This window comes from Chelonia mydas, chromosome 3, assembly GCF_015237465.2.
Source record: "Chelonia mydas isolate rCheMyd1 chromosome 3, rCheMyd1.pri.v2, whole genome shotgun sequence".
Classification (NCBI taxonomy): domain Eukaryota; kingdom Metazoa; phylum Chordata; order Testudines; family Cheloniidae; genus Chelonia; species Chelonia mydas.
The window spans coordinates 171,393,815-171,417,678 of NC_057851.1; the positions used below are offsets into that span (position 1 = coordinate 171,393,815).

Here is a 23,864-nt window from a genome sequence, read left to right on the forward strand (position 1 = left end):
AACATCCAAAATATTTAATAAATTTCAATTGGTATTCTGCTGTTCAACAGTGTGATTAAAACTGCGATTAATCGCGATTAATTTTTTAAATCACGATTAATTTTTTTTAATTAAATCACGTGAGTTAACGGTGATTAATCAATAGCCCTAGTTTCTATAAAGTTTTTGAGAGTTAGAGGGCTTAGTTTTGTTGAAGGGTAGAAAGAAGGATCCTTTCTAAGAAGGCAATGTCAGAGAGGAATACTACACCCCATCTTGAACCGTGTCGGAGACAACTTCCTTTTCTACCAGGTAGCCTGTCGTTACTCGTGAAGGCTTCTGTTGTTGTCTTTAGTTTTCTACTAACCTATGCCTTCTTTTCCTTCACACCAGCAATAGTCTGCTGAGGACCTCACATCACTGTGTTTCAGTCTAAAGAATTGGCTTTGACCTGAAAATCCCAAATGGGCTGGGACCTCCTTATCTGAGAAAACTGCATCTGACCCTGTGCCATGCTGTTGCACTAGTGGTTAGCAGAGACACTCAAGCTGGATCCCTCTTGGTATAAAAGATTACAGACTTAAGGCAAGGCATTCTTCTAGAGGGCCTTTGATTCCGAATTCACTCATCCTCCTGCGCTGAAACAGCCAAAATTCATTTACCTTCAGGACAAGTCACAAACCTGATCTCCTCATCCATGTTTTTGAAAGGAGAGTGGGAGAGAACTATGATAAAGGGCTGGTATTTGTATGTATATTGAGGTATTTAATTAGGTTTTTGGGAAGATGTTAGATGTATATTATTGCTTGAAAATTATGTTAAGGACACCTAAAGTTCAGAATAGATGCTTTTTCTCCTTGTGTAATTGAAATAAATAAACACGCAGAATTAATGATGAAGTGATGGTGTAAGATTCTACACACTCAACAGATGAGCTAACCTGCAGTCATTCCAGACTCATGCCTATCAAGCCTTTAATCCCTGGTCATGAGTTCAGTCTCTCTCATATTTGTATTTATATACAGTAGAACCTCAGAGTCATGAACACCTCAGGAATGGAGGTTGTTTGTAACTCTGAAATGTTCAAAACTCTGAACACAACATTATGGTGGTTCTTTCAAAAGTTTACAACTGAACATTAACTTAATACAGTTTTGAAACTTTACTATGCTGAAGAAAAATGCTGCTTTCCCTTTATTTTTTTAGTAGTTTACATTTAACACAGTACTGTATTGTATTTGCTTTTTGGGTTTTTTTTGGTCTGTGCTGCTGCCTGATTGTGTACTTCTAGTTCCAAACGAGGTGTGTGGTTGACTGGTCAGTCCGTAACTCTGGTGTTTGTAACTCTCAGGCTATGCCTACACTACCGTGGTAAGTGGACCTACGCAACTCCAGCTACGTGAATAAGTAGGTCGAGTTACTGCAGGGTCTACACCGTGGGGGGTTGATGGGAGAAACTCTCCCATTGACTTACCTCACTCTTCTCGTCGGGGGTAGAGTACAGGGGTCGACTGGAGAGCGATCTGCTGTTGATTTGGCAGGTCTTCATTAGACCCGCTAAATCGACCACCAGTGGATCAATCTCAGAGCATCAATCGCAGCTGTCGTGGAGATGTAACCTTAGGTTGTACTGTATAATGTAGGCCATGTGTCTGTGTGCATATACATATAAAAAGCATGTGTATGGATAGATACATTCATCTAAAACTATAGATGTTTTCAGGCAATGCTGCTTGCACTAATTTAATTAGTGAATAAGCCCTTAATGTCAGGAAACTCTGCAAGGAAGATGGAGTTATCTGAAAAGACAGCAACTTTGATGATGTCAACAAAAAAGCAGTGCTCCAATTTTGCCAATTTTTTTTAATTGATGACATGACTGGTGATTAGCAGAAGCCCAGAGAAGGTTAATGAAGGCATAATGGCTGTGGCAGAAGAGCATACAAGGAATTAACTGGCTCTTGCAGGTGACTCAGCACTGAAGTTAAGCTGAGGCAGTTAATAAACAGAGCAGGCCTTTGCTGTGAGCTTACTCCAGCTGAACGATACTTAGTCCTATTGCAACCTAAGACAAAACAAGATGTGACCATCTAGTACAAAACAGTCTGTGGGTCTGATTTTACATTTACACTGAGGCCCTTTATACCATTCTGGCAGTGTAAAGAGCAAAAGAGCAAAAAGATAACTGAGAATCAGCCCTCAGCTTTTGTCACCAGCTGTGGGATCTATGCTCCTGTTTTTCTTGATTTTCCACTGATGTCTCTTTGGAAGTGAGGTTGAGCCTGGAACTGTTACTCAAGGACTGGATCAAAAAGTGAGTGTTTGAGAGGCTGGCCTCTGCAGGAAGGAAACAGAACTGGCTTTTGGGGTAGGTCCGTGAGACAATTTATTGTTGCCTCCCTGCCCCAAATATATCTAATTCCTGCCATCTGTTATCAGACCACTATGCATAGGGCTGGCCTGAGATTTTGGGAACCGATAAGGGAGGTGTTTCTTGGGGACACACCCAAACGTAAACAATTCTTTTTACATAAAAAGTGTGTGTGCGCAGTCGCAGAAGGAGGAAATTGTGTTGGAATGCGCATGTATGTGCCTTTGCTGGGGGATGAAATCTTTAGATTTTTCACCTCCTCCTCTGACAGTGGGTCCCTGCTTGCTCCTTTAGGCTGCAGTTTGAAGAGGACCTTAAGGGAGTTAGGTTCAGCACTCACATTCAAATTCAATGGGATTTGGGTGCCTTATTCCCTTAGGCCCCTTTGAAAATCTCAGCTTTCAACCATAGCAATCAGTTCATATTGACTTATGTGCTACTAAGGCTCTCTTCACAAGGTAAACAGCAACAAACCTGCAGTAATGATTTTTAAATAAAACGTGATTTTCCTTTCCATTTCTAGTTTCTTTAGATCTGGGCAAGCTGTGGTCAAGGGCCTTGCAGGGCCCAAAGGCTGACTCTGAAAGGAAGAGTTGAGTTAGGACACACAAAGTGTCAATGATTTCAGAGTTGTTTGATTGTCTTTCCCAGGCTGTGGATGGCTGAAATCCTTCTCTTGTATAATGAATTAAGGAAATTCCAATTATATTGTAACATTAAACATTAAACCAAGTTAACCCGACATTTATTCTCATTCTGTGCGTAAAGAAGGTCTCTTTGTCTGATTTTTTTGCATTGGCAATTTCTGATTAAAATGATCCTTTAGGGAAGAGAAATTGGTATCTGTAATAGCAGATGTCTTACGTAAGGCAAGAGTGGCACATCTAACAAAAACCTTAATGATAGTTGAGGGTTTTATGGGGAGCTGCAACCGCAAGTGGCTAACACAGTTCTGTTGATGAATACTGGATCTAGGCACAGTATGCAGTATTGTTGTAGCTGTGATGGTCCCAGGATATTAGAGAGACCAAGACTGGTGAGGTAATATCTTTTATTAGACCAACATCTGTTGCTGAGGCCTGGTCTACACTACAGAATTAGGTCAACGTAAGACCGTCTACATCAACCTAACTCTGTAAGCGTCTGCACTAAAATGTAGCTCCCACCGTTGTAACTTGCCCACTACACTGACTTAATAACTCCAGCTCTGCGAAAGGCGTAGCACTTAAGTCAACGTAGTTAGGTTGATGCAGTGTCACTGTAGATGCTGCATTACTTACATCGCCTGTTGCTGCCTTTCAGAACCCATCCCACAGTGCCCCAAGCTGGCAGTTAAATCAGTGTAAGCACACCTGGTGAGGACACGCACCACCTACACAAGGAGCATAGTGTGGATGTGTAAAACCCATTCAATTACTGTGGTGGCTGTATGTCAGTCTAATTTAGGTTGACCTAATTTAGTAGTGCAGACGAGCATTTGAGTTTACACTTACCCACAACTGCTTCCCCCCACCCATTTCTTCCCTATGGCTGGAGAGGTGTTAACAGGCCCCTTCACCTTGAATGGTCCCTTGAAATATGTGTTAACTACTTAAGCTAAACAATCTATTCCGCCTTGTATTTAGCTGGGACAATCTGAGGACTTGTCTACACTACCACTTTTGTTGGTATAATTTATGTCGCTCAGGGGTGTGAAAAAAACACACTCCAGAGCGACATAAGTTACACTGACAGAATTGCCAGTGTGGACAGGGCTGTGTCAGCGGGAGACAGCGACATAGCTCCCGCCGCTTATGGAGGTGGTTTTATGAGGTCAATGGGAGAGTTCTCTCCCGTCAGCATAGAGCGGCTACACGGGTGATCATGCGGTGGCACAGCTGCATCGGTACAGCTGTGCCTCTGTAAGCTCACTAGTGTAGACATGGCCTGAGTGACGGCAGATCTGCACTTAAAATGCTGCATCGGTGCAGCTGTGCTGCTGTGGTGCTTTAATGAAGATACTCTTCACTGACGGGAGAGAGTTCTCCCATCCGCATAGTTAATTCACCTCCTCAAGAGGCGGTAGCTATGTTGGAGGGAGAAGTCCCACCAACACAGTGCTGTCTATGCCAGTGCTTAAGTCCATATAACTACATTACTCAGGGGTGTAGATTTTTCACAGCCCTGAGCAACATAGTTATACCAAAGTAATTCTGTCGTGTAGATCTGCCTTCAGTTTTCCAGATCTGAAGAAGAGCTCAGTGTAAGCTTGAAAGCTTGTCTCTCACCAACAGAAGTTTGTCCAATAACAGCTATTATCTCACCTGCCTTATCTCTCTAGGCAGTGAGGTAGATTAAGGAGTTCAGGGTAGAGAGATTCATTTGAAAAGAGACTTAGACAAGGGCTTATTTCCTAAGGTCTTTGGGTACCTTGTTACTGGATTCTAATTTACAAAACTAGCTGAAGGAATGCATGGATATGAATGTTTCATCTTGTCCTTAGCTCAGGGTGCTGAAACAGGTGGGGTCAGAGGGCCATGGCTCCATCACTTTTTACTGGTCATAAGGAGCAACAGCGGGGAGGGGCGGAGAGGATCAAGTGGTGGGTGGGAGCTCGGGGGAAGGGGTGGTGTCAGGGCGGGGCCTCGGGGGGAAGGGGTGGCGCAGGGGCGGGGCCTCGGTGCTGGAACTCAGGATGCTGGGGGCGTGTGGCAGCTTGAAGTGGTTTCCATTACAAACAGAGTTTACAGTTTGGTTCAGTGGCTCTCAGCACCCCTTCTATAAAAATTGTTTCAACGCCCCTGGCCTCGGGGGAAGAGGCGTGGCCTTGGGGGAAGGGGCAGGCACGGGTGGTCATCCCCCACTTTTAGGGAGCTTCTGGTGCTCCTGCCTCCGCTAACCATCCTTCTGAATTCTTTGAGACTGGTAGCAATTGATCCAAATTGCCTCTCACCATTGGTAATTTCTTCAGTTAATTACTGAGTGGAGTTTGTGATAATCTTTGAGACCAGCTGAGTCTGAGATGTGTGACTGCACAAGCCAGTGGCTCCCAATTAGTTCCCGTCCCTGAGTGTGTGATGAGGATACGCATGGGTTTCCATGAAGCCCACTATTTGCTGTTCTGAATCCTTGTCCATGCTGGTTGTTTAAAGCAAGTGGTGTGTGACTTACTGAAACTTTTTAAAACAAGTACTACTATTATGGGCAAGTATTGTCAGTGCTTTACGTAAGTTAGGAAAATGCATAAGAGTTCCCTTGTCTCAACATTGAGAAGACAAAACTCTGGCCTTTCTCTTTTTGGAAAGTATCTACCACAATATGAATACTATCCCAATCTAAATCATAATGAATAATAATAATAGATGACTTTGCTCTCTTTACCCCAGCTTACTGAAGGAATTCTTTCATAGGAAGAGAGTCAGGGTAAGAGATTTAGTGTCATTTTTCCATCATTCCCTTCCTGTAGAAAGATCTGGGTCCACATTTTTTTTCATGAATGGTCTATGCCTCCTTTTCCCATGATGAGCTTCCGCAGCAACACATGCTCTTGTGAACATAAGGCTGAATTATTGTAACTACCTCTTTGCACAGTTGACAGCAGGACAGCTCTGCTGCTCCAACTTGCTTAGAATGCAGCAGCATGGTTTAATAACTGGTTTGAGCAATCATGATCATACTATGTCCGCCCTGTGTTATTTACACTGGCTGTGGGCAAAGTGGCAGTTTTGGTTTTATGTTGGCATTCTTTGATTTTAAAAACGGAACAACATAGAACCTGATTATATTCAAGACTTCTTCCCTGAGCCTCATTGGGGCAGCTATGTGTATTCTGACACCACTTATCTTTTAGGTGTCGCATTGCTACCACTCAGGTCATAAGAGGTCACATCTTAATGTAGTGTGCATAATTCTTTCTCCTGCAATATCCATCCCAGCTCATCTCTCCCCACTTTTTAACAAACACCTCAGCTCTTTTACTACAGATGTGTTTTTGCTATAGCCACTCTTCTCTATACATTTAACACCCTCTAACCGCATATGTTTTCCTCTTCTTTCGTATTGAAACTCCTAAAGTGATTTTTCTATATGAATTTTAAAATGTTCTAATTCCATTTTTATTATGATGTATAGCACCTTATGAGCCTTGATGGAGAAGGTGTGCTTTATAAACAAAATTACAGAATTTTACCTGCAAATAATAATTGCTTTGTACTGTTTATATTACCTGATTTATAGGTGGAGAAAAGGAAATGTATGGTTCTAGGGATTACCACATCAATTACATTAATTCTGTGAGAATAGAAATATATTGAAGTTCAGCACTTAATGGTCAGTACTGACATATGGAAATTTAGGAATCATTAAGTACAAATGTAGAGAAACTCAGATCAAATTAGTGCTCAATATTCAGAGGGATAGACACGTGATCAGAATCTAGATCAGATCCAGTCATTTGTTGGGAATAAGCTAGAAATACAGAGGATTAACAAATTCGATTATAACCCTTGTACAGTCTGGATTCCCAGGGAAAAGTTATTAGCAAAAGCAGCAAAGAGTCCTGTGGCACCTTATAGACTAACAGACGTATTGGAGCATAAGCTTTTGTGGGTGAATACCCACTTCTTCAGATGCATGTAGTGGAAATTTCTAGAGGCAGGTATAAATATGCAAGCAAGAAACAGGCTAGGGATAACGAGGTTAGTTCAATCAGGGAAGATGAGGCCCTCTTCTAGCAGTTGAGGTGTGCACACCAAGGGAGGAGAAACTGGTGGCTGATACTTGCTTTTGATAGGAAAATCACTGGTGGCTGATATTTGCTCTCTTGCCTGAGGAGCCAGTTACAGTTAAAAGCAAAATTAGCATTAAGGTTGGTGGAACTTGGAACTGCCACTGCTTTGCTTTTCATGCTTTGCCAAAAAGAGTGAAGATGAAAAAGGCTTTTCAGGTTTACCAAGTGAATATCTTGTGTACCCTGAAATTATAAGCAAAGAAAGAACTGAATGCAAGCCAAAGGGCAAAGGAAGAGTTGTGTGCACACTTGAGCAAATTATAGAGACGGATTTCTCTAATACGATTTCAAGGTGGCTGAAGCTGGTAAGATGACTGCTAAATTACGAGACAGCAGTGATCTTCTACTTGGACAGAAATGGGTGTTTAAGATTAAAGCTAATGTAAAAGTATATATGGTCTGACCTCCTGCATATCACAGGCCATTAAGTTTCACTTAGATACCCCTATATTAAGACCAAAGACTTTAGTGAGACCAAAACATTTCAATACTCAGAAAACTTAGGCAGAGAACAGGAGAGACCAAGGTGCACCAATGCCAGAGGTTCCTGCAATGGCAGGGAATTGATTAGGTGATCCCAGCAAGCAAACCGCAGCCCATGCTGCAGGGGAAGATTAAACCCCTCCTCCTCCCCCCCAGCATTTCTGCCAGTCTGACATAAGGGAAAATTCCTTCCCAACCCCAAATCTGTCAATCAGTGTGACCCTGACCAAGTGAGCAAGACACATCTTAGCCTAATGAGCTAGTCCTTAGCATAGCTTTAAAAGGATTTTCAAAGAATACATACATTAAACAGTCCTTGAGACATGGCTGTGACTAGAGAGAGATCTGGCCCAAAACTCCACATCTAAACTTTATAACTCAATGACATAAAGCCAAGTGAGAAAACAAGCAATGCTGTTACAATCTACTATAGGGACCAAAAGTGATGGGGAATCCTAATACTAAATAAGGGAACTTTTTCTGTTTGTGTCTTGGTACTGACCTATCCTTTCTAAAATCCCATAGAAAAAGCATCCCATAGAAGTCCTTGTGCTTACCTATCTTTGTATAGCACTTTGAAATCTTCTGATGAAAAAGTGCTAGATTGAAAGTGGTATTGTTTATTATTTAAAATGGTAAAGTTACCCAGTTACTGCTAACTTGGTCCTAATCCTAATTCAGAGCTCTCGTCTGTGGGTTTATGATCCTAAGAGAGGCAATAAGTTTGCCTGAATTTTCTTGTTGCAGCCTTAATCATTTAAGTCACATTTTACATGGGACTTGAGAGTCACAGTTTAACAGATAAACAGTCAGTCTAGACACTTGCATGAACCTCCTCACCACCTGAGTGCCTCACAATTATTTTAATAAGTATACTAATAACTAATATATCTCTCCTATAGGAGAAGTAGCAGGGGGTGAGGGTGTACTTTGTTAAAGGAAAACCAAGTCAAAGAAATGTATTTTGCATTTACTTGTGACCATGGTAAGGTTCATGGTCATTTTTATCTCATGTAGGAGTAAGTTCCGTAGTCGAGGTCCAGCTCCTATGAAAGTTCCATCTCCTACACTCACAAGCCTCCACATGTTGATTGGGAGTTTCGTAGCTTCACTGGAATATAACTGTTATGAGAAGTCATGTCTGGAAGGAAAATGGATCTCTCTGGTAGAACTCTAACGTAGGCCTTTGAATGGAGCAGTACAAAGGGAATATAAGAGGAGCTGAGAAACTAGACCTGTAAGTTCAGAAAACCTTCAAGAGTTCTAAACCTTCAAGAGTATATTTGGGCATATTCTGCAAGTGAAATCTAACTTTAAAGCTCTGTACAAACTAATCCATCTATTACAATCAACCTTGTAAAGAATTAATTTGAAATAATTAACATTGTCATTTATTTGTATTGTGGTAGTGACTAGAGGTTCATATTTGGGGTTGGGACCCTTTTATTCTATGCATTGCACAGACATAAAATTTAACAAAAGAAACCTACATTAAGGAGCTTACTATCTAACATAAAATAGAAGAACAGCTACCAGTTATTTTCCATCATTATCTTCCCTGGGTTTATCCTCATTAGCAAGAATGATTTGCTATCTTTCTCTCTCTTCCTACCCATAGATACTAGCAATTTGTACATTTGCCATAACCAAAATCACTTTGTTTTTATTTCCATTTAATCATGGAATTATCAGTTTCTATACTGATAATTGCAATAATATTTTTATATGTTTAATCTGTTATGAGTCTACTCAATTAATATTACGAGCACCCTACAAGAGTGCAATAAAAATACAGTAATATTAACAAAACACAATAAAGTCCAGTCTATGCACACAACTTTTATTTATGTTCATGGGAGTTGCATGTACACTCCGATGGGAAACTGGACCCCTTGGGTTCATTTGTAGCAAGAGTATTTCTATCTTCAGAATAAAATCAAGAGCTAGAGATCAAAGTGACATTGTCATCTATTTAATTTGAGAGTTTTCTTCTTTATTGTTGTAATAACCTCTGAGAAGCGAGGAAATATAATTAGTCTTACATACTGATTTCATTTCCACCTGGCAACTGTTATGTATTACTGCATCCCTAGTGCTTCTACTGTCAACATAGCTTCCGTTTCTTTGTGCCATTTATGTTGTTCCCCTTTGTGCATCAGCCTCATTAATCATATTATAACATAATATGAACAACTCTTACCAATGGTTAACTGTTGCAGCAGTTAACCCAGGATTGGTATCTTTAAGATTTGGTAACGTTCCACTGCAGAAACAGTTGCTAAAGAGTTAAGTGTTTTTTCTACCCATGTGTGCTTGAGTCTCATGATTGAAGATAATGTCCTGCTGAGACTTAGTTGTTTTTTTCCCAATTACTTTCTTTCCTGAAATAGAACATTGCATATTCATCCAAGGAAGCTTTCATACATTGAGTGTAAACAAGTAAGTGTTCTAATGATGAGAAGAGAAATAATTGCATGTATTTGTCTCTTTAGTGTTTAATTGCTGTGTTAAAGCATGTTATACAGTTCATTTATCTCTCTATATGTGTAACTACATTATCTATATAGATAGATATGACAGAGAAAGGAAACGCTATTATGATATTCTTGCTTTATAGCATCTTCACAGGTATGGCACCAGATGCTTCATCCCAATGTTCCTTTATTCCATTATTATTGTATTTGGTAGCTTGTAACATCCAGGACTGTAGAGTCACTCACTGATTATTGCTCTTTGTCCTCACTTTTTTGGTGTGTATCATGTGACTCCTCCTGCTCAATAGGTTCCTGAAAACCTCATCCATTGATCTCTACATCAAGCCCAAAACCTATGTCTGAGCTAGAGCATGTCTTCTAGATCAGAAAGAGATACAGCCTTGCTTTATAGACGGTGATGGAGAATCTGTCGCATCCTTAGCTATGTTGTTCTAATGGTTAATGTTCATTGTTAAGAATTTGCATCTTACTTCTAATCTGAATTTGTCTAGATGCGGCTTCCAGCCATTGAATCTCATTATGCCTTTTTCTGCTAAATATAAAGAACAATCTAATATAAGCAAAAAGAAAAGGAATACTTGTGGCACCTTAGAGACTAACAAATTTATCTGAGCATAAGCTTTCGTGAGCTACAGCTCACTTCATCGGATGCATTCAGTGGAAAATACAGTGGGGAGATTTATATACATAGAGAACATGAAACAATGGGTGTTTACCATATGCACTGTAACCAGAGTGATCAGTTAAGGTGAGCTATTACCAGCAGGAGAGTGGGGGGTGGGGAGGGGACCTTTTGTAGTGATAATCAAGGTGGGCCATTTCCAGCAGTTGACAAGAACATCTGAGGAAGAGTGGGGGGTGGGGGAGGGGATAAACATGGGGAAATAGTTTTACTTTGTGTAATGACCCAGCCACTCCCAGTCTCTATTCAAGCCTAAGTTAATTGTATCCAGTTTGCAAATTAATTCCAATTCAGCAGTCTCTCGTTGGAGTCTGTTTTTGAAGTTTTTTTGTTGAAGTATTGCCACTTTTAGGTCTGTAATCGACCAGAGAGATTGAAGTGTTCTCCAACTGGTTTTTGAATGTTATAATTCTTGACATCTGATTTGTGTCCATTTATTCTTTTACATAGAGACTGTCCAATTTGACCAATGTACATGGCAGAGGGGCATTGCTGGCACATGATGGCATATATCACATTGGTAGATGTGCAGGTGAACGAGCCTCTGATATTGTGGCTGATGTGATTAGGCCCTATGATGGTGTCCCATGAATAGATATGTGGACACAGATGGCAACGGGCTTTGTTGCAAGGGTAGGTTCCTGGGTTAGTGGTTCTGTTGTGTGGTGTGTGGTTGCTGGTGAGTATTTGCTTCAGGTTGGGAGGCATGTAGGCTTGCATAGAGACTGGGAGTGGATGGGTCATTACACAAAGTAAAACTATTTCCCCATGTTTATCCCCCCTACCCCCACTGTTCCTCAGATGTTCTTGTCAACTGCTGGAAATGGCCCACCTTGATTATCACTACAAAAGGTCCCTGTCCCGTCCCGTCCCTCCCCCGCCACCCCCACCCCCGGCTCTCCTGCTGGTAATAGCTCACCTTAAGTGATCACTCTGGTTACAGTGTGTAAGGTAACACCCATTTTTCATGTTCTCTACGTATATAAATCTCTCCACTGTATTTTCCACTGAATGCATCCGATGAAGTGAGCTGTAGCTCTCAAAAGCTTATGCTCAAATAAATTTGTTAGTCTCTAAGGTGCCACAAGTACTCCTTTTCTTTTTGCGAATACAGACTAACACAGCTGCTACTCTGAAACCTCCTAGTATAAGCAGGGAGGGATAGCTCAGTGGTTTGAGCATTGGCCTGCTAAACCCAGGGTTGTGAGTTCAATTCCTGAGGGGGCCATTTAGGGGTCTGGGGCAAAAATTGAGGTTTGGTCCTGCTTTGAGCAGGGGGTTGGACTAGATGACCTCCTGAGGTCCCTTCCAACCCTGATATTCTATTAGAAGAAATCTCTTTCCCGTGTAGGTACTTGTAGGCTGTGATCAAGGTACTACTTAACCTTCTTTTGGATAAACTAAATAGTTTGAGGTTCTTTAGTCTCTTACTATAAGGAATGTTTTCCAGACCTCAGATAATTTTCCTAGCTCTTTTCTGAACTCTTTTTAATTTTCCAGTATTTTTTAAAGTGTATTCCAATAATGGTCTCACTGATGCCATAGACAGAGATAATACCACCTCCCTACTCCTATTCGATATTCCCCTACTTTTATATCTGAGGCTTGTGTTTGCTTTCATAGCAACAGCTTTGCACTGGAAGCTCACACTCATTTAGTTATCTCTCATGACCCCCTAAGTCCTTTTCATTGTCAGTGTGTTCCAGAATACAGTCCTTCATCCTACAAGCGTAACCTACGTTCTTTGCTCCTAAATGTATGACCTTATATTTGGCTGTATTAAAACACATGTTGTTCAAATGAACCCATTTTACCAAGGCATCAGCCTGTTTCCATTATTATTTATCACTCCCAATTTTTGTGCCATCTCCAAATTTAATTTTTAAGTGCACACCTTGTAGCATTTGTGGTGTTCTTATTATCCATGGATCAAATCCTAAAAGTTAATAAGCATCCATGTTTTAGTGGGAGCACCAGATTTTAATGGGAGGCTCAGCATGTCTCAGCACTTGTTATGTTGTTACTAGCATTTGTCAAGCTAAGATGAGACAGAAATAATGGTGGGTGAGTGAAGCAACCAGAGGAAATGTCCAAGAGACTATTTGTTCCTGTCTGCCTTTTCTCACTTAAATTTGTAGCATGGGAATCTTGTTGGATCCTGACTGCTTTGGTATCTTCAGAGGAGTGCATTCTTCTTCTGTGTTTGGGTATAAAATTGCCACAGTTTCTTTTAGCTGTGGACTTCTCCATAGTGATCCATGTCACCTCCAGACTGAAGTGTGCTCTATTTGGGATTACATCTGAAGGCCACATGGAAACTTTGATTAGTGCAGAATATGACTGCCCACTCTGCATATTACTGTAGATCTGTGCTCCATAGTCTGTGTTGGTTAATTTCCAAGTGCAGTTGAAGGTGTTGGTTTTGATCTATAAAACTACCATGGTTTGGGTTTTGTCTGCTTTTGAGACAACTTGTCTCTGTAAAGTAAGTGAGGTTCTACATGGGCATAGGGTCCATCCTCACAGTTCTGACTGGAGGACCAGGGACCTGTTTTATTACTGCTGTATTTTAATGTATATCTATTTTAGATGAATCTGCTATGGTACTGAATTAATTAGAAATTCAGTATTTTTCCTTGATTTTATGGTAACATATAAAGGAAAGGGCTAAATTTAAATTAGTAAATAAGAAACTTCATATCTCACCAATTAAAAAACAAAGCAAGTTAAGTGGCATTCTAGCAGCAACTGATAGGTTGTGTCAATAATGACTCCTTATAACCTCTCTGTGCCCTAATTCTGCTGCATGCCCGCACTTAGTGAAAATACAATTTCTCTAGGAATTAGAATAGCATGTGCAGTTGTATTAGCTAGGACAAAAATTTACCAGGGCTATCAACCTTCTTGCCTCAGGGCATAAGATGATCACCAGCTAGGGTCAGGAAGAAATGTTTCCCTTCTGCAGATAAGATTACATAATTGGTCTGGTGTAAACAAGGGATGGTTTTGTTTATTACTCACCTTTCTCTGAAATGTATGGTATAAGCCAATGCCATAGGAAGAATACCAGACTAGAAGGATCACTGGTCTTGGCAACCTGTGCATTATGGCAATTCTTATGAGGTGTTTTTTTTTTTTTTTTTGCTATATAAAATAAAACAGGATACATGGTGTTTTTAAATACTGGTTAGCTTTGAAATGCATTGTTTCTAATACTGCCTTGCTAGATCTGTCCCACCAATGTGACTCTGGTCAGGGAGTATTGTCAACGCTCTGATTTCCTGAACTAAAGAGAAGTATCTCATATTCTAGTGAGGCAATTTTCCCCACTCCACTCCCAAGCCAGATGTACAAAGCAAGTGAAAATGCTATCTGTTGGGAGCCAGCCGGAATGCTGATGGATCTGTGTACTCTGTGCATGAGACCCTGGCAAAGTCTAGTGATTTTTCTTTTTCTTTTTTTTGTCTTGTAGCTTACTCTTCACCAAAGTAAAGCTAGAACGGGTGCATAAAGGACCTGAAGAAGCTCTGGTGACCTGTAGACACATGTTGCGTATGTGGCAGATGGTTTATAACTTTTCACAGCACAGGTACGTTTTTTTTTTTTATGTGCAGTCTGACAAATTTGAGCTTTGAAATGGAGATATGATTAGCTTGTGATTTAATTTTCACGATATTCTGCTCTGCAGAAAGGCAACAAATAATACAAATTTTAAAAAATGCATAGTAAAGCCAAGACCTTAAAAGTTATTTTTATATATAATTCCAACCTTTATAAAAATAAGGATTTGAGGTTAAAGGATCACTTTTTGGCCAAGATTTTCAAAATTAGGCATCTAAATCCACACTTGCATGGCCTGACTGTTTCTAAAACGCCGAGCGCCCAGCAGCTCCCATTCAAGTCAATGGAGCTTATGTTGTTTGGTACCGGCAGAGGATAGGGTCCCACATTTTTTCCCCAAGAAAAAGGAAAAATCTTGAGCGTGCAAGTTCCTAAGTTGATTCTCTCTTATTGCACAAACCTTGCACACTGTATTATGTGTCATTGGTGGTACTTAGCACATATTATCCCACCCCTGGATAAGACTGTAACCTTCAGCAATGTTGCGGTGGGAGAGGGGTAAATTGCTAAGAATCTGCAGGCCTCAGCAGTTTGTGTATGTATTTACATACACTTTATAAAAAAACTATACATACATAAACATACCTGCTTCCACTTGTATCTTCCTTGAGGGGTTATGAGAAACTGCCTACAGAGTTAACTCACCAGCAATTAAAATAGACCCAAAAAAGCGGTCATTAGAAAGTGAGTAGAAGAATGGGCTCTGACCTGTTGGGATCATTATTCTCCACAGGCCTCAGCCTGTATGGGTCTGTTCCTTAGTAAATAATCTTTACTCACACAAATGGTCCCATTGAAGTGGGACTTGGTGTTTTTTTCACAAATATTTCACACAGTTTCCAGTATGCACTTGTGTTAGGCCAACTGCAACAGGGTTGACTGAGAGCTTTAAAAGTATTACGGGTAGGATTTTCAAAGGTTTCTAAGGAATCTGGGCACTAATCCTTTGAAAATGCCTGGCTACATTACTAGGCATCCAGTCTTGATTTGAAGACGTCAAGAGATGAAGAATCCACTGCTTCCGTTGGTAGTTTTCTCCAATGCTTAATTACACTCACTGGTTTTCTTTTTACAAGTGCCTTATTTCTAATTTGGATTTGTCTGGCTTTAACTTGCAGCCATGGGTTCTTGGGTATGCCTTTCTCTGCTAAATGAAAGAGCCCTTTAGTACCTAGTATTTCTCCCCATGAAGGTACCTATATACCATGATCAAATCACTTCTTGATCTTCTTTTTGATAAACTAAACAGATTGCCTTACAGTGAGACATTTTAAAAAGCTCATTCTCTTTTTTCTCATTGTAAGGCATTTTTTCTAGTTCTCAAATTATTTTTGTGGTTTGTCTCTGCACACTCACCAATTTTTCAACATCCTTTTGAAAATGTGGACACCGGAACTGTACACAGTATTCCAGTGTCGGTTTCACTAATGCCTTATACAGAAGTAAAATCACCTGTCTACTCTTCCTCACTGTTACCCTGTTTAATACACGTAAGGGTCATATTAGCCCTTTTCATGAGAGTATCACACTGGAAATTCATGCTGAGTTGGTTGTCCACTATGACCCCTAGATCCTTTTCAGAGTCACTGCTTTCCAGGATACAGCCCTCCATTCTGTAAATATGGACTGTTTTCTTTGTTCCTAGATTTAGGATCTTGCATTTTGCTGTATTAAAATGCATTCTGTTTTAATGGGCCAAGTATACCAAACAATCGAGATCACTCTGTATGACTGCCCCTTGCTCGTCATTATTTATCACCCTGCTGATCTTTGTCATCTGCACATTTTATTATCTCTTCTATGTATAGGGAAATAATGTAATATCTCAGGTATCACTGCATGGTAACTGCTGTCAAACATTGACTTCTTAATGGTGACTTCTACCTACATACAATATTCTACCTCACGTCAGTAGTGTTTTTAATGTAGTACTCCTCCACGTGTACTGCACCATAAGCATGACATTGCTTTTAGGCGTCAGTCAGTAGCACAAGCAAAGAAGATCACTGCAGATGCCTATATAGATAAGACAAAGATGCAAGAATTAGATCTTTCTTTCAGTTGTTTTAACACTTAAAATTAATAACAGCAATTTCAGATGATATATCAAAGTAAAACTCAGCCTGTGGGATACCATGGCCCAGTTCTGAAATGAGCTCTGTGTGAGAGGGTCCAAATGATAGCATGGAGTCCCTTGGGGGTTCAGGGCCCATGTGAGGAATCTGAAGTGGGATCTCAAAGCCTCAGAAAAAACTACTTAGTTCTACTACTGTGAGCACCACTAATAATAATAATAATAATAGTAATATTAATAATAAAAGGCCTTCAGGCCACAAATATATAGCAGGCAAAGACAGTCCTTTGTTATGTTTCACTATTATAAAGCTGATCTGTGGTGACGGGAGAGTCAAAGATAAACGCAAAACACAGGCATGAAATATCAGATGAACCAAAATCTCAGAATGCAGTCCATGCCCAAGGATTGATTAAACTCAAAGATAAGACCTCCAGATCACTTATGCTTCCATGATAACTTTAGTAATTTTCCTGAGATATGTATTACCTGGATAGTGAGCAGTGTAGTCTGATGTGTGTCTGAAAAGAGTGGCAAGAAGCAGCCACCTTTCCTTTTAGTACTTTGCCCTTTGGTGAGTGCTGAGAGCAGATATCATGATCCCTCTGTTCTTCGAGTGATTGCTCATGTCAATTCCAATTAGGTGTGTGCACGCTGCGTGCACGGCAGCCGGAAGGTTTTGTCCCTAGCAGTACCCGTCGGGTCGGACCAGGCGCCCCCTGGGGTCGTGCCTTCATGGCACTGAATACAGGGCCCTGCCGACCCGCCGCCACTTCAGTTCCTTCTTACCACCTGTGACAGTTAGCCGGAACGCTCCTAGCTCTTGCTTTGCAGGCGCAACTTCCCTAGTATCTTGAACGTTTGTCTTGTAAATAGTTTTGAGATAAGTTTATAGCAGTATAGTTTTAGGATGGCGTTAGAAGTGCTCTAATCATGAAATGTGTTTTGGTTCTTACCCACCTCCACCCCAAAAAAACACCTACAAAAAATAACCATAAATGGAGTTCTGCTGTGACATAATATAGGAGAGGATCTACCTGGCAAAATATTGCATCTTTTTTCCTCTGGGATAAGGCCCCCCCTTCACTGCTGCTGTTGCAGATGCCTCTGGATAAGGCCATAGCTGGGAGCAAATGTATGTATCATAAATTGGGGAACTCAAACTCCTTGTAATGTAATAATTTATTAAGTAGTAGCCTTTCTCCTCCTCCTCCTCTTCAGGCAGAACAGAGGGAGAGGAAAAGGTGCTAATTCCCTTGAAATGATCAGTTAGCAGGTATATGGTATGAGATAATTGGTGCAAGAGGAGTGGAACAGCCTTCACTATGAACCAGATCCTCATGCTAGCACCAGCTCTGAATCGATGCAGAGAAGCAGTGGTCCATGCCCCTTGTGCGACCTTGTGGTGGGCTGGAGGGTCTGTGCAGCAGAGAATCCTCTGGCCCGGATTCTACCCAGTAACAATGTTCCCGTGAACTACAGAGACCCTCACAGACCAAGGGTGCTAGCTTTCTGCACAGAACCCAAAGCTAATCAAATAAATTAGAGATGGCAAAGCCCTGTTAGAGCATCTTGTCCATCCCTTGCCTGAGCAAGACTGCTTCCTTCTGTAAGTATCCTTGAGTGTTATTTTCCACTCCACTTCCTTTAGTCTAAAATGATGTTTCAGCATGACCAATTTTCAGATCTTTTTGAGAAAAATCAGCAGAACTCTTTCCACAGTACATTTCAACAGCCCCTGCCCTTTACTGAATAGTACAGCTATCAAATCTAACGGCCGTTCGATTGGATTACTGCATGTTTTGAAGACCTAATTCTGTCAGTGGCCACCTAACACCATCTTGTTTTCTTACAGTGGCTCTGAGAAAGAAAGCAGTGTGACTGAAGTGCCAATGATCAAAAAGCACAATGGGATGCATCTTTCTCTCCCTGATGCTCACGATACTGACTCTGGTGAGGAAAATAATTTAAAAAACCTTGTCCTTTCCAAAACCAAATGCACATTTTCATAAGGGAGAGAAAGTGGTTTTTTCTAGTGTTCTGGGCATGGGGCTGGGAGTCAAGCATTTTGAATTCTATTCTTGATTCTGTAACTGCCCTGGTGTGTGACCCAGGGCAAGTCATTTCACTTATCTCTGCTTCAGTTTCCACACCTATAAAATGGACATAATGTTACTTACCTCTTTTGGTAAAGTACATTGATATCTATAAATGAAGAGTGCTAGGTTTGAGCTTCCTGTTAGTACTAGTAGGTGAAAGTCCGTGCTGTCGTATGGGTATAATTTATAAAGTTGTGTGTTTAAAAAAAATGGCTGAGAACTTAAAAACTGGATGGTAACAGACAACATATCTCAGTGATGATTCAACCTGGTAATATTCTGGACAAAAAGAGTTCTCAGCCATGCTTATAGCTGTTTCCATCACAAACTTAACAGACAATCTAGGCTCCAGAGTGATGTTTGAGGTTATTGTCTGTATGGGGGCAGGGGGGCTGTGCTGGGAGATTTGTATTGATTTATGAGGGTGGCAAATGATGGGCGTGTGCTGCCATGAGGGGCTATATATATTTGGAGTTATTGTGAATGCTGGTTGTAGTGTTGGGTGGGTGGTTGTGTTAATTTGTGTCTCGGAGGATTGTGCTAGGAGAGTTGTGTCAATTTGTGCAGGTGGCCATATGAGAGTATACGAGAACTGGTGATTCTAACAAACTTCACAACTACTCCCTCAGACACCAGACATTGAGCCCACTGAGGAGGAAGTTATGTGATGGTCTTGAATCCACTACCCAATGCAAATAGCATGTTGTAATGTTTTTAACACATGATTATGCAAACTTATGCAGAAAGAAGTATATTCCACTGTACGTGGCTTTTATAGATTTAACAAAAAGCCTTTGACATGGTTAATTGGTCAGGGCTTTACATAGTTCTGAAGAAGCTTGGTTGTACACCTATATTGCTAAACCTTGTGAAATCCTTACATGATAGCATGAAGGCAACTGTAATAGATGAAAATCAAGAGTCTGACTCGTTTAACATCAACAATGGAGTGAAGCTGGGTTGGATACTGGCTCCTACCTTATTTAATATTTACTTCTCATTCCTGCTTCGGTATGTGTTCTGTGATGTTCGAGAGGTGTCTATCTTAGCACCACAGATGATGTAGGTTTGTTTAAAATGTCAAGGATCAGAGCTAGGACGATGGTGAAGGAGATCATCATAAGGGACCTGTTGTTTATAGATGATGCAGCCCCTGTGGCTCACAGTGTTGATGTCCTACAACATCTTATTACCAAATTCTCTGATTCATGAAAAAAAATTGGCTAGCAATAAGCTTGAAGAAGACTGTTCTCATGCACCAAGGCTCTTCAGAACCAGTTCCGGATATCACCTTAGATGGTATTCATCCAGATGTTGTTGACCAGTTTTGCTACCTTGGCTCTACTGTTACCGGCAGTGTAGATCTTGATGCTTAGCTCATTAGCAGGATCGGCAAAGCAGCCAGGAACATTGGTCTTTTGCAAGATAGAGCCTGGAATAATAACAAATTGTCAACTCAAAGGAAAATCTCTATTTATGAAACATGTTTTATCCACTCTTCTGTATGGCTCAGAAAATGGATGACTTACACCAAACATACCAAAAGACTAAACAGCTTTCATATCAGATGCTTGCATAAAATTCTTTGAATAAGATGACAAGACAAGGTGACAAATGTGGAAGTGTTAAATCGTGCTCGTATGTCATTCATGGAAATGTTGATTAGTAAGAAAAGACTCAGGTGGCTTGGACATGTCAAGCAAATGCCAGGATCCCGAAGAATGTGCTGTACTCTGAAGCTCGCAAAGGGTCTAGAAAGAGAGGCAGACCACTGCGCAGATTTCAGGATGCTTGCAAAGATGACTTCATATCCTTTGGAATCTCTGTGGATGATTGGGAAAGGAGTGCAGAAAGCTGCTCTGGTTGGCGGAGCCAGCTTGTAGATGGAGTGAGGTGTTGCAAGGCAGACTGGATCAAGCTTTGTGATGACTGGCGTCAGAGGAGGAAAGAATCTACTGCTTGGATTCAGAGCATTGCTAGTGCATGGGTGTGCCCTACCTGTGGATGGGACTGTCACTTGCGCATCAGACTCAGCAGCCATCAAAGAGCTCTTCGGCACATACACCATGCTCTGTAAAGAGCGACAGTGCCATTGACTTGATGCAAACTTTTCAAAAATTTATAGAGGAGAAGGAATGGCTGTATTCCCTGGGGCTCAGGAAATAGTGAACATTTAGAACAGATAGTTTAAAGGCGAGAACTTTCCTGGCTTCTCCCATCCTTGCCCTTATAAGTATATCATTGGGTTTATCTCAAGAGCACTCACTTGATTACAAAAAAAGAAAAACAGTGGCCAGGAAACAGTTAATTTGTGTTCACTACAAGGCCTGATGCTGGTGCATGCTCAGTGGTCCCAACTCCGATTCACTTCAGTGGGGTTGGGGGGTCCAGCAGATGGTACCCAGGGTGGCTAACCTGTGACGCCGTCTGGATAGCCATGGCTATGCTGCTATTTTTAGTGCACTATTTCTAATTGAACTAGCGTGGGTATGTCTATCTGCGATGGAAATTACACTCTCAGCTGCAGTGTAGACTTACCCTTGGAGAGAAGGATATCACGTGCAGAAAACAGCCACTTATTTTGTGCCATGTCTTTCAGTGTTAAATATACACCTCTTAGTAAATTGTGTAGGATTAAGATATATCCTCTTCAGATGGATAAAATGCATGACAAGCTTAGGATCTGACCTTACAAGCATTTATGTATGTGAACTTTGCTCATTGAATTCATTGGGGCTGCTCCCATGTGCATTCGCAGCATTGAGCCCTTCGTGTATATATTTATAACACTGGTTTCAGAGTAGCAGCCGTGTTAGTCTGTATCCGCAAAAAGAAAAGGAGTGCTTGTGGCACCTTAGAGACTAACAAATTTATTTGAGCATAACCTTTCGTGAGCTACAGCTCACTTCATCGACTGCATCCGATGAAGTAAGCTGTACCTCACGAAAGCTTATGCTCAAATAAATTTGTTAGTCTCTAAGGTGCCACAAGTACTCCTTTTCTATTTATAACACTGTAATCTTATCAATTCTGTGCACATCTATTCATGTAATTTTTAATCTGTTTATTCCATTTCCTTGTATTACCTTCTGCTATGATGAGTCTCCATACATTGTTTAAATCCCCTTTTCCGTTGTCTGCCTGAGGCAGGGTCCTGCAGTATGAATTTGGATTATTGAAGAGAACAAGTCAAATTCAACACTATTGTAAGAGTGTGCTACTTCAGTTGACTTACAAGGGAGTTAAGGACGCAGTCTCCATGGCTCTGTTTTAAAGAACAGGCTTTTTGCAATGAGGCATTATAGCCCAATGGATAGGGGCAGGGACTCATGAGACTTGGGTTCTAGTCCCATCTCAGCTATTGCCTCAGTACATGACTTCGGGCAAGTCACTTAAACTGAATTTTTTAAATGTTGTATGCCTCGATTTTTGGTGTCTAACCTGAGAAAACTAGGTCGAATTAACCCCTGCACCCTCCACTGTAACTGATGTTCACTGCCTTGTGAAAGGAGCTCTGATTTGGGATCTTTCTAAATCCATGCTCTTTTTTCCTTCCAGAAATCACTTTTGTGGCTGCCACATTATCAGGGGAAAGGGGCATCACTGGCACACCCTTGAGCCATGCCAATCTCCAGAGATGATTTCAGCGTTTTCTTTCACACTCACAAGACCTGTGCTGTGTACAGTCCATCTATAGGCAGGGAGCCCTTTCCCCTTCCTCTCCAAAGTCCAAGTTTCAAAGTTCATGGCATGTGGCGGCTGCTGTTGCTCCCAATGTGGGTGATGAGGGTGGGTGATGCTGCAAAGACCTGATTTACTCCATGAACCCTGGCTGATTTGGAGGAAGAGTTCCAGAGATCTGGGCTTTCCAAAGTCTGCTTCTTTTTGTTCCCCATATGAAGAAGGGGGAGAGAGGCTGCTGGGCTCAGTGCCCTAGGTTGGGTCCCTTTAGTCATAGGTGGAAGGCAGTCAGCACCCTCAGCTGTAACTGGTGCTGATTGCCTTGATTTTGGATCAATCTGGAGCAGGCTCTAGTTTCCTTGCAGAAGTCCCCTGGGAATACACTGCAGTGGAATGGTAATGTTCAGTCATTTCGCTCTCTGGAATCTTCACTGCAGGGAGGATTATTCAGGTTGTTTGACACCATCCTCTCTTTCTGTTATACCACAATGAGATTATTCTGTGCTAGAATTTTAGGCTGTATCTACACTAGCACTATGGTCAGTATAACTATGTCACTCGGGGTGTGAAAAAACACAGCCCAGAGTGACGTAAGTTATACTGGTAGAATCATAGAATCATAGAATATCAGGGTTGGAAGGGACCCCAGAAGGTCATCTAGTCCAACCCCCTGCTCGAAGCAGGACCAATTCCCAGTTAAATCATCCCAGCCAGGGCTTTGTCAAGCCTGACCTTAAAAACCTCTAAGGAAGGAGATTCTACCACCTCCCTAGGTAACGCATTCCAGTGTTTCACCACCCTCTTAGTGAAAAAGTTTTTCCTAATATCCAATCTAAACCTCCCCCATTGCAACTTGAGACCATTACTCCTCGTTCTGTCATCTGCTACCATTGAGAACAGTCTAGAGCCATCCTCTTTGGAACCCCCTTTCAGGTAGTTGAAAGCAGCTATCAAATCCCCCCTCATTCTTCTCTTCTGCAGACTAAACAATCCCAGCTCCCTCAGCCTCTCCTCATAAGTCATGTGCTCTAGACCCCTAATCATTTTTGTTGCCCTTCGCTGGACTCTCTCCAATTTATCCACATCCTTCTTGTAGTGTGGGGCCCAAAACTGGACACAGTACTCCAGATGAGGCCTCACCAGTGTCGAATAGAGGGGAACGATCACGTCCCTCGATCTGCTCGCTATGCCCCTACTTATACATCCCAAAATGCCATTGGCCTTCTTGGCAACAAGGGCACACTGCTGACTCATATCCAGCTTCTCGTCCACTGTCACCCCTAGGTCCTTTTCCGCAGAACTGCTGCCTAGCCATTCGGTCCCTAGTCTGTAGCGGTGCATTGGATTCTTCCATCCTAAGTGCAGGACCCTGCACTTATCCTTATTGAACCTCATCAGATTTCTTTTGGCCCAATCCTCCAATTTGTCTAGGTCCTTCTGTATCCTATCCCTCCCCTCCAGCATATCTACCACTCCTCCCAGTTTAGTATCATCTGCAAATTTGCTGAGAGTGCAATCCACACCATCCTCCAGATCATTTATGAAGATATTGAACAAAACTGGCCCCAGGACCGACCCCTGGGGCACTCCACTTGACACCGGCTGCCAACT

The 23,864-nt window shown here is 41.5% G+C and overlaps 1 protein-coding gene across 8 annotated transcripts in view; it reads left to right on the plus strand.

The window, feature by feature from the left end:
* TTC7A (tetratricopeptide repeat domain 7A) overlaps positions 1 to 23,864 on the plus strand; it is a 260,649-nt gene that overhangs the window by 160,233 nt on the left and 76,552 nt on the right. For all 8 annotated transcript variants that reach the window (XM_037895864.2, XM_043543797.1, XM_043543798.1 and 5 more), the window contains 2 exons: positions 14,251 to 14,367; positions 18,329 to 18,426. In XM_037895864.2, coding sequence (XP_037751792.1) covers positions 14,251 to 14,367; positions 18,329 to 18,426 — 215 coding nt within the window. The remainder of the gene's footprint in view (positions 1 to 14,250; positions 14,368 to 18,328; positions 18,427 to 23,864) is intronic.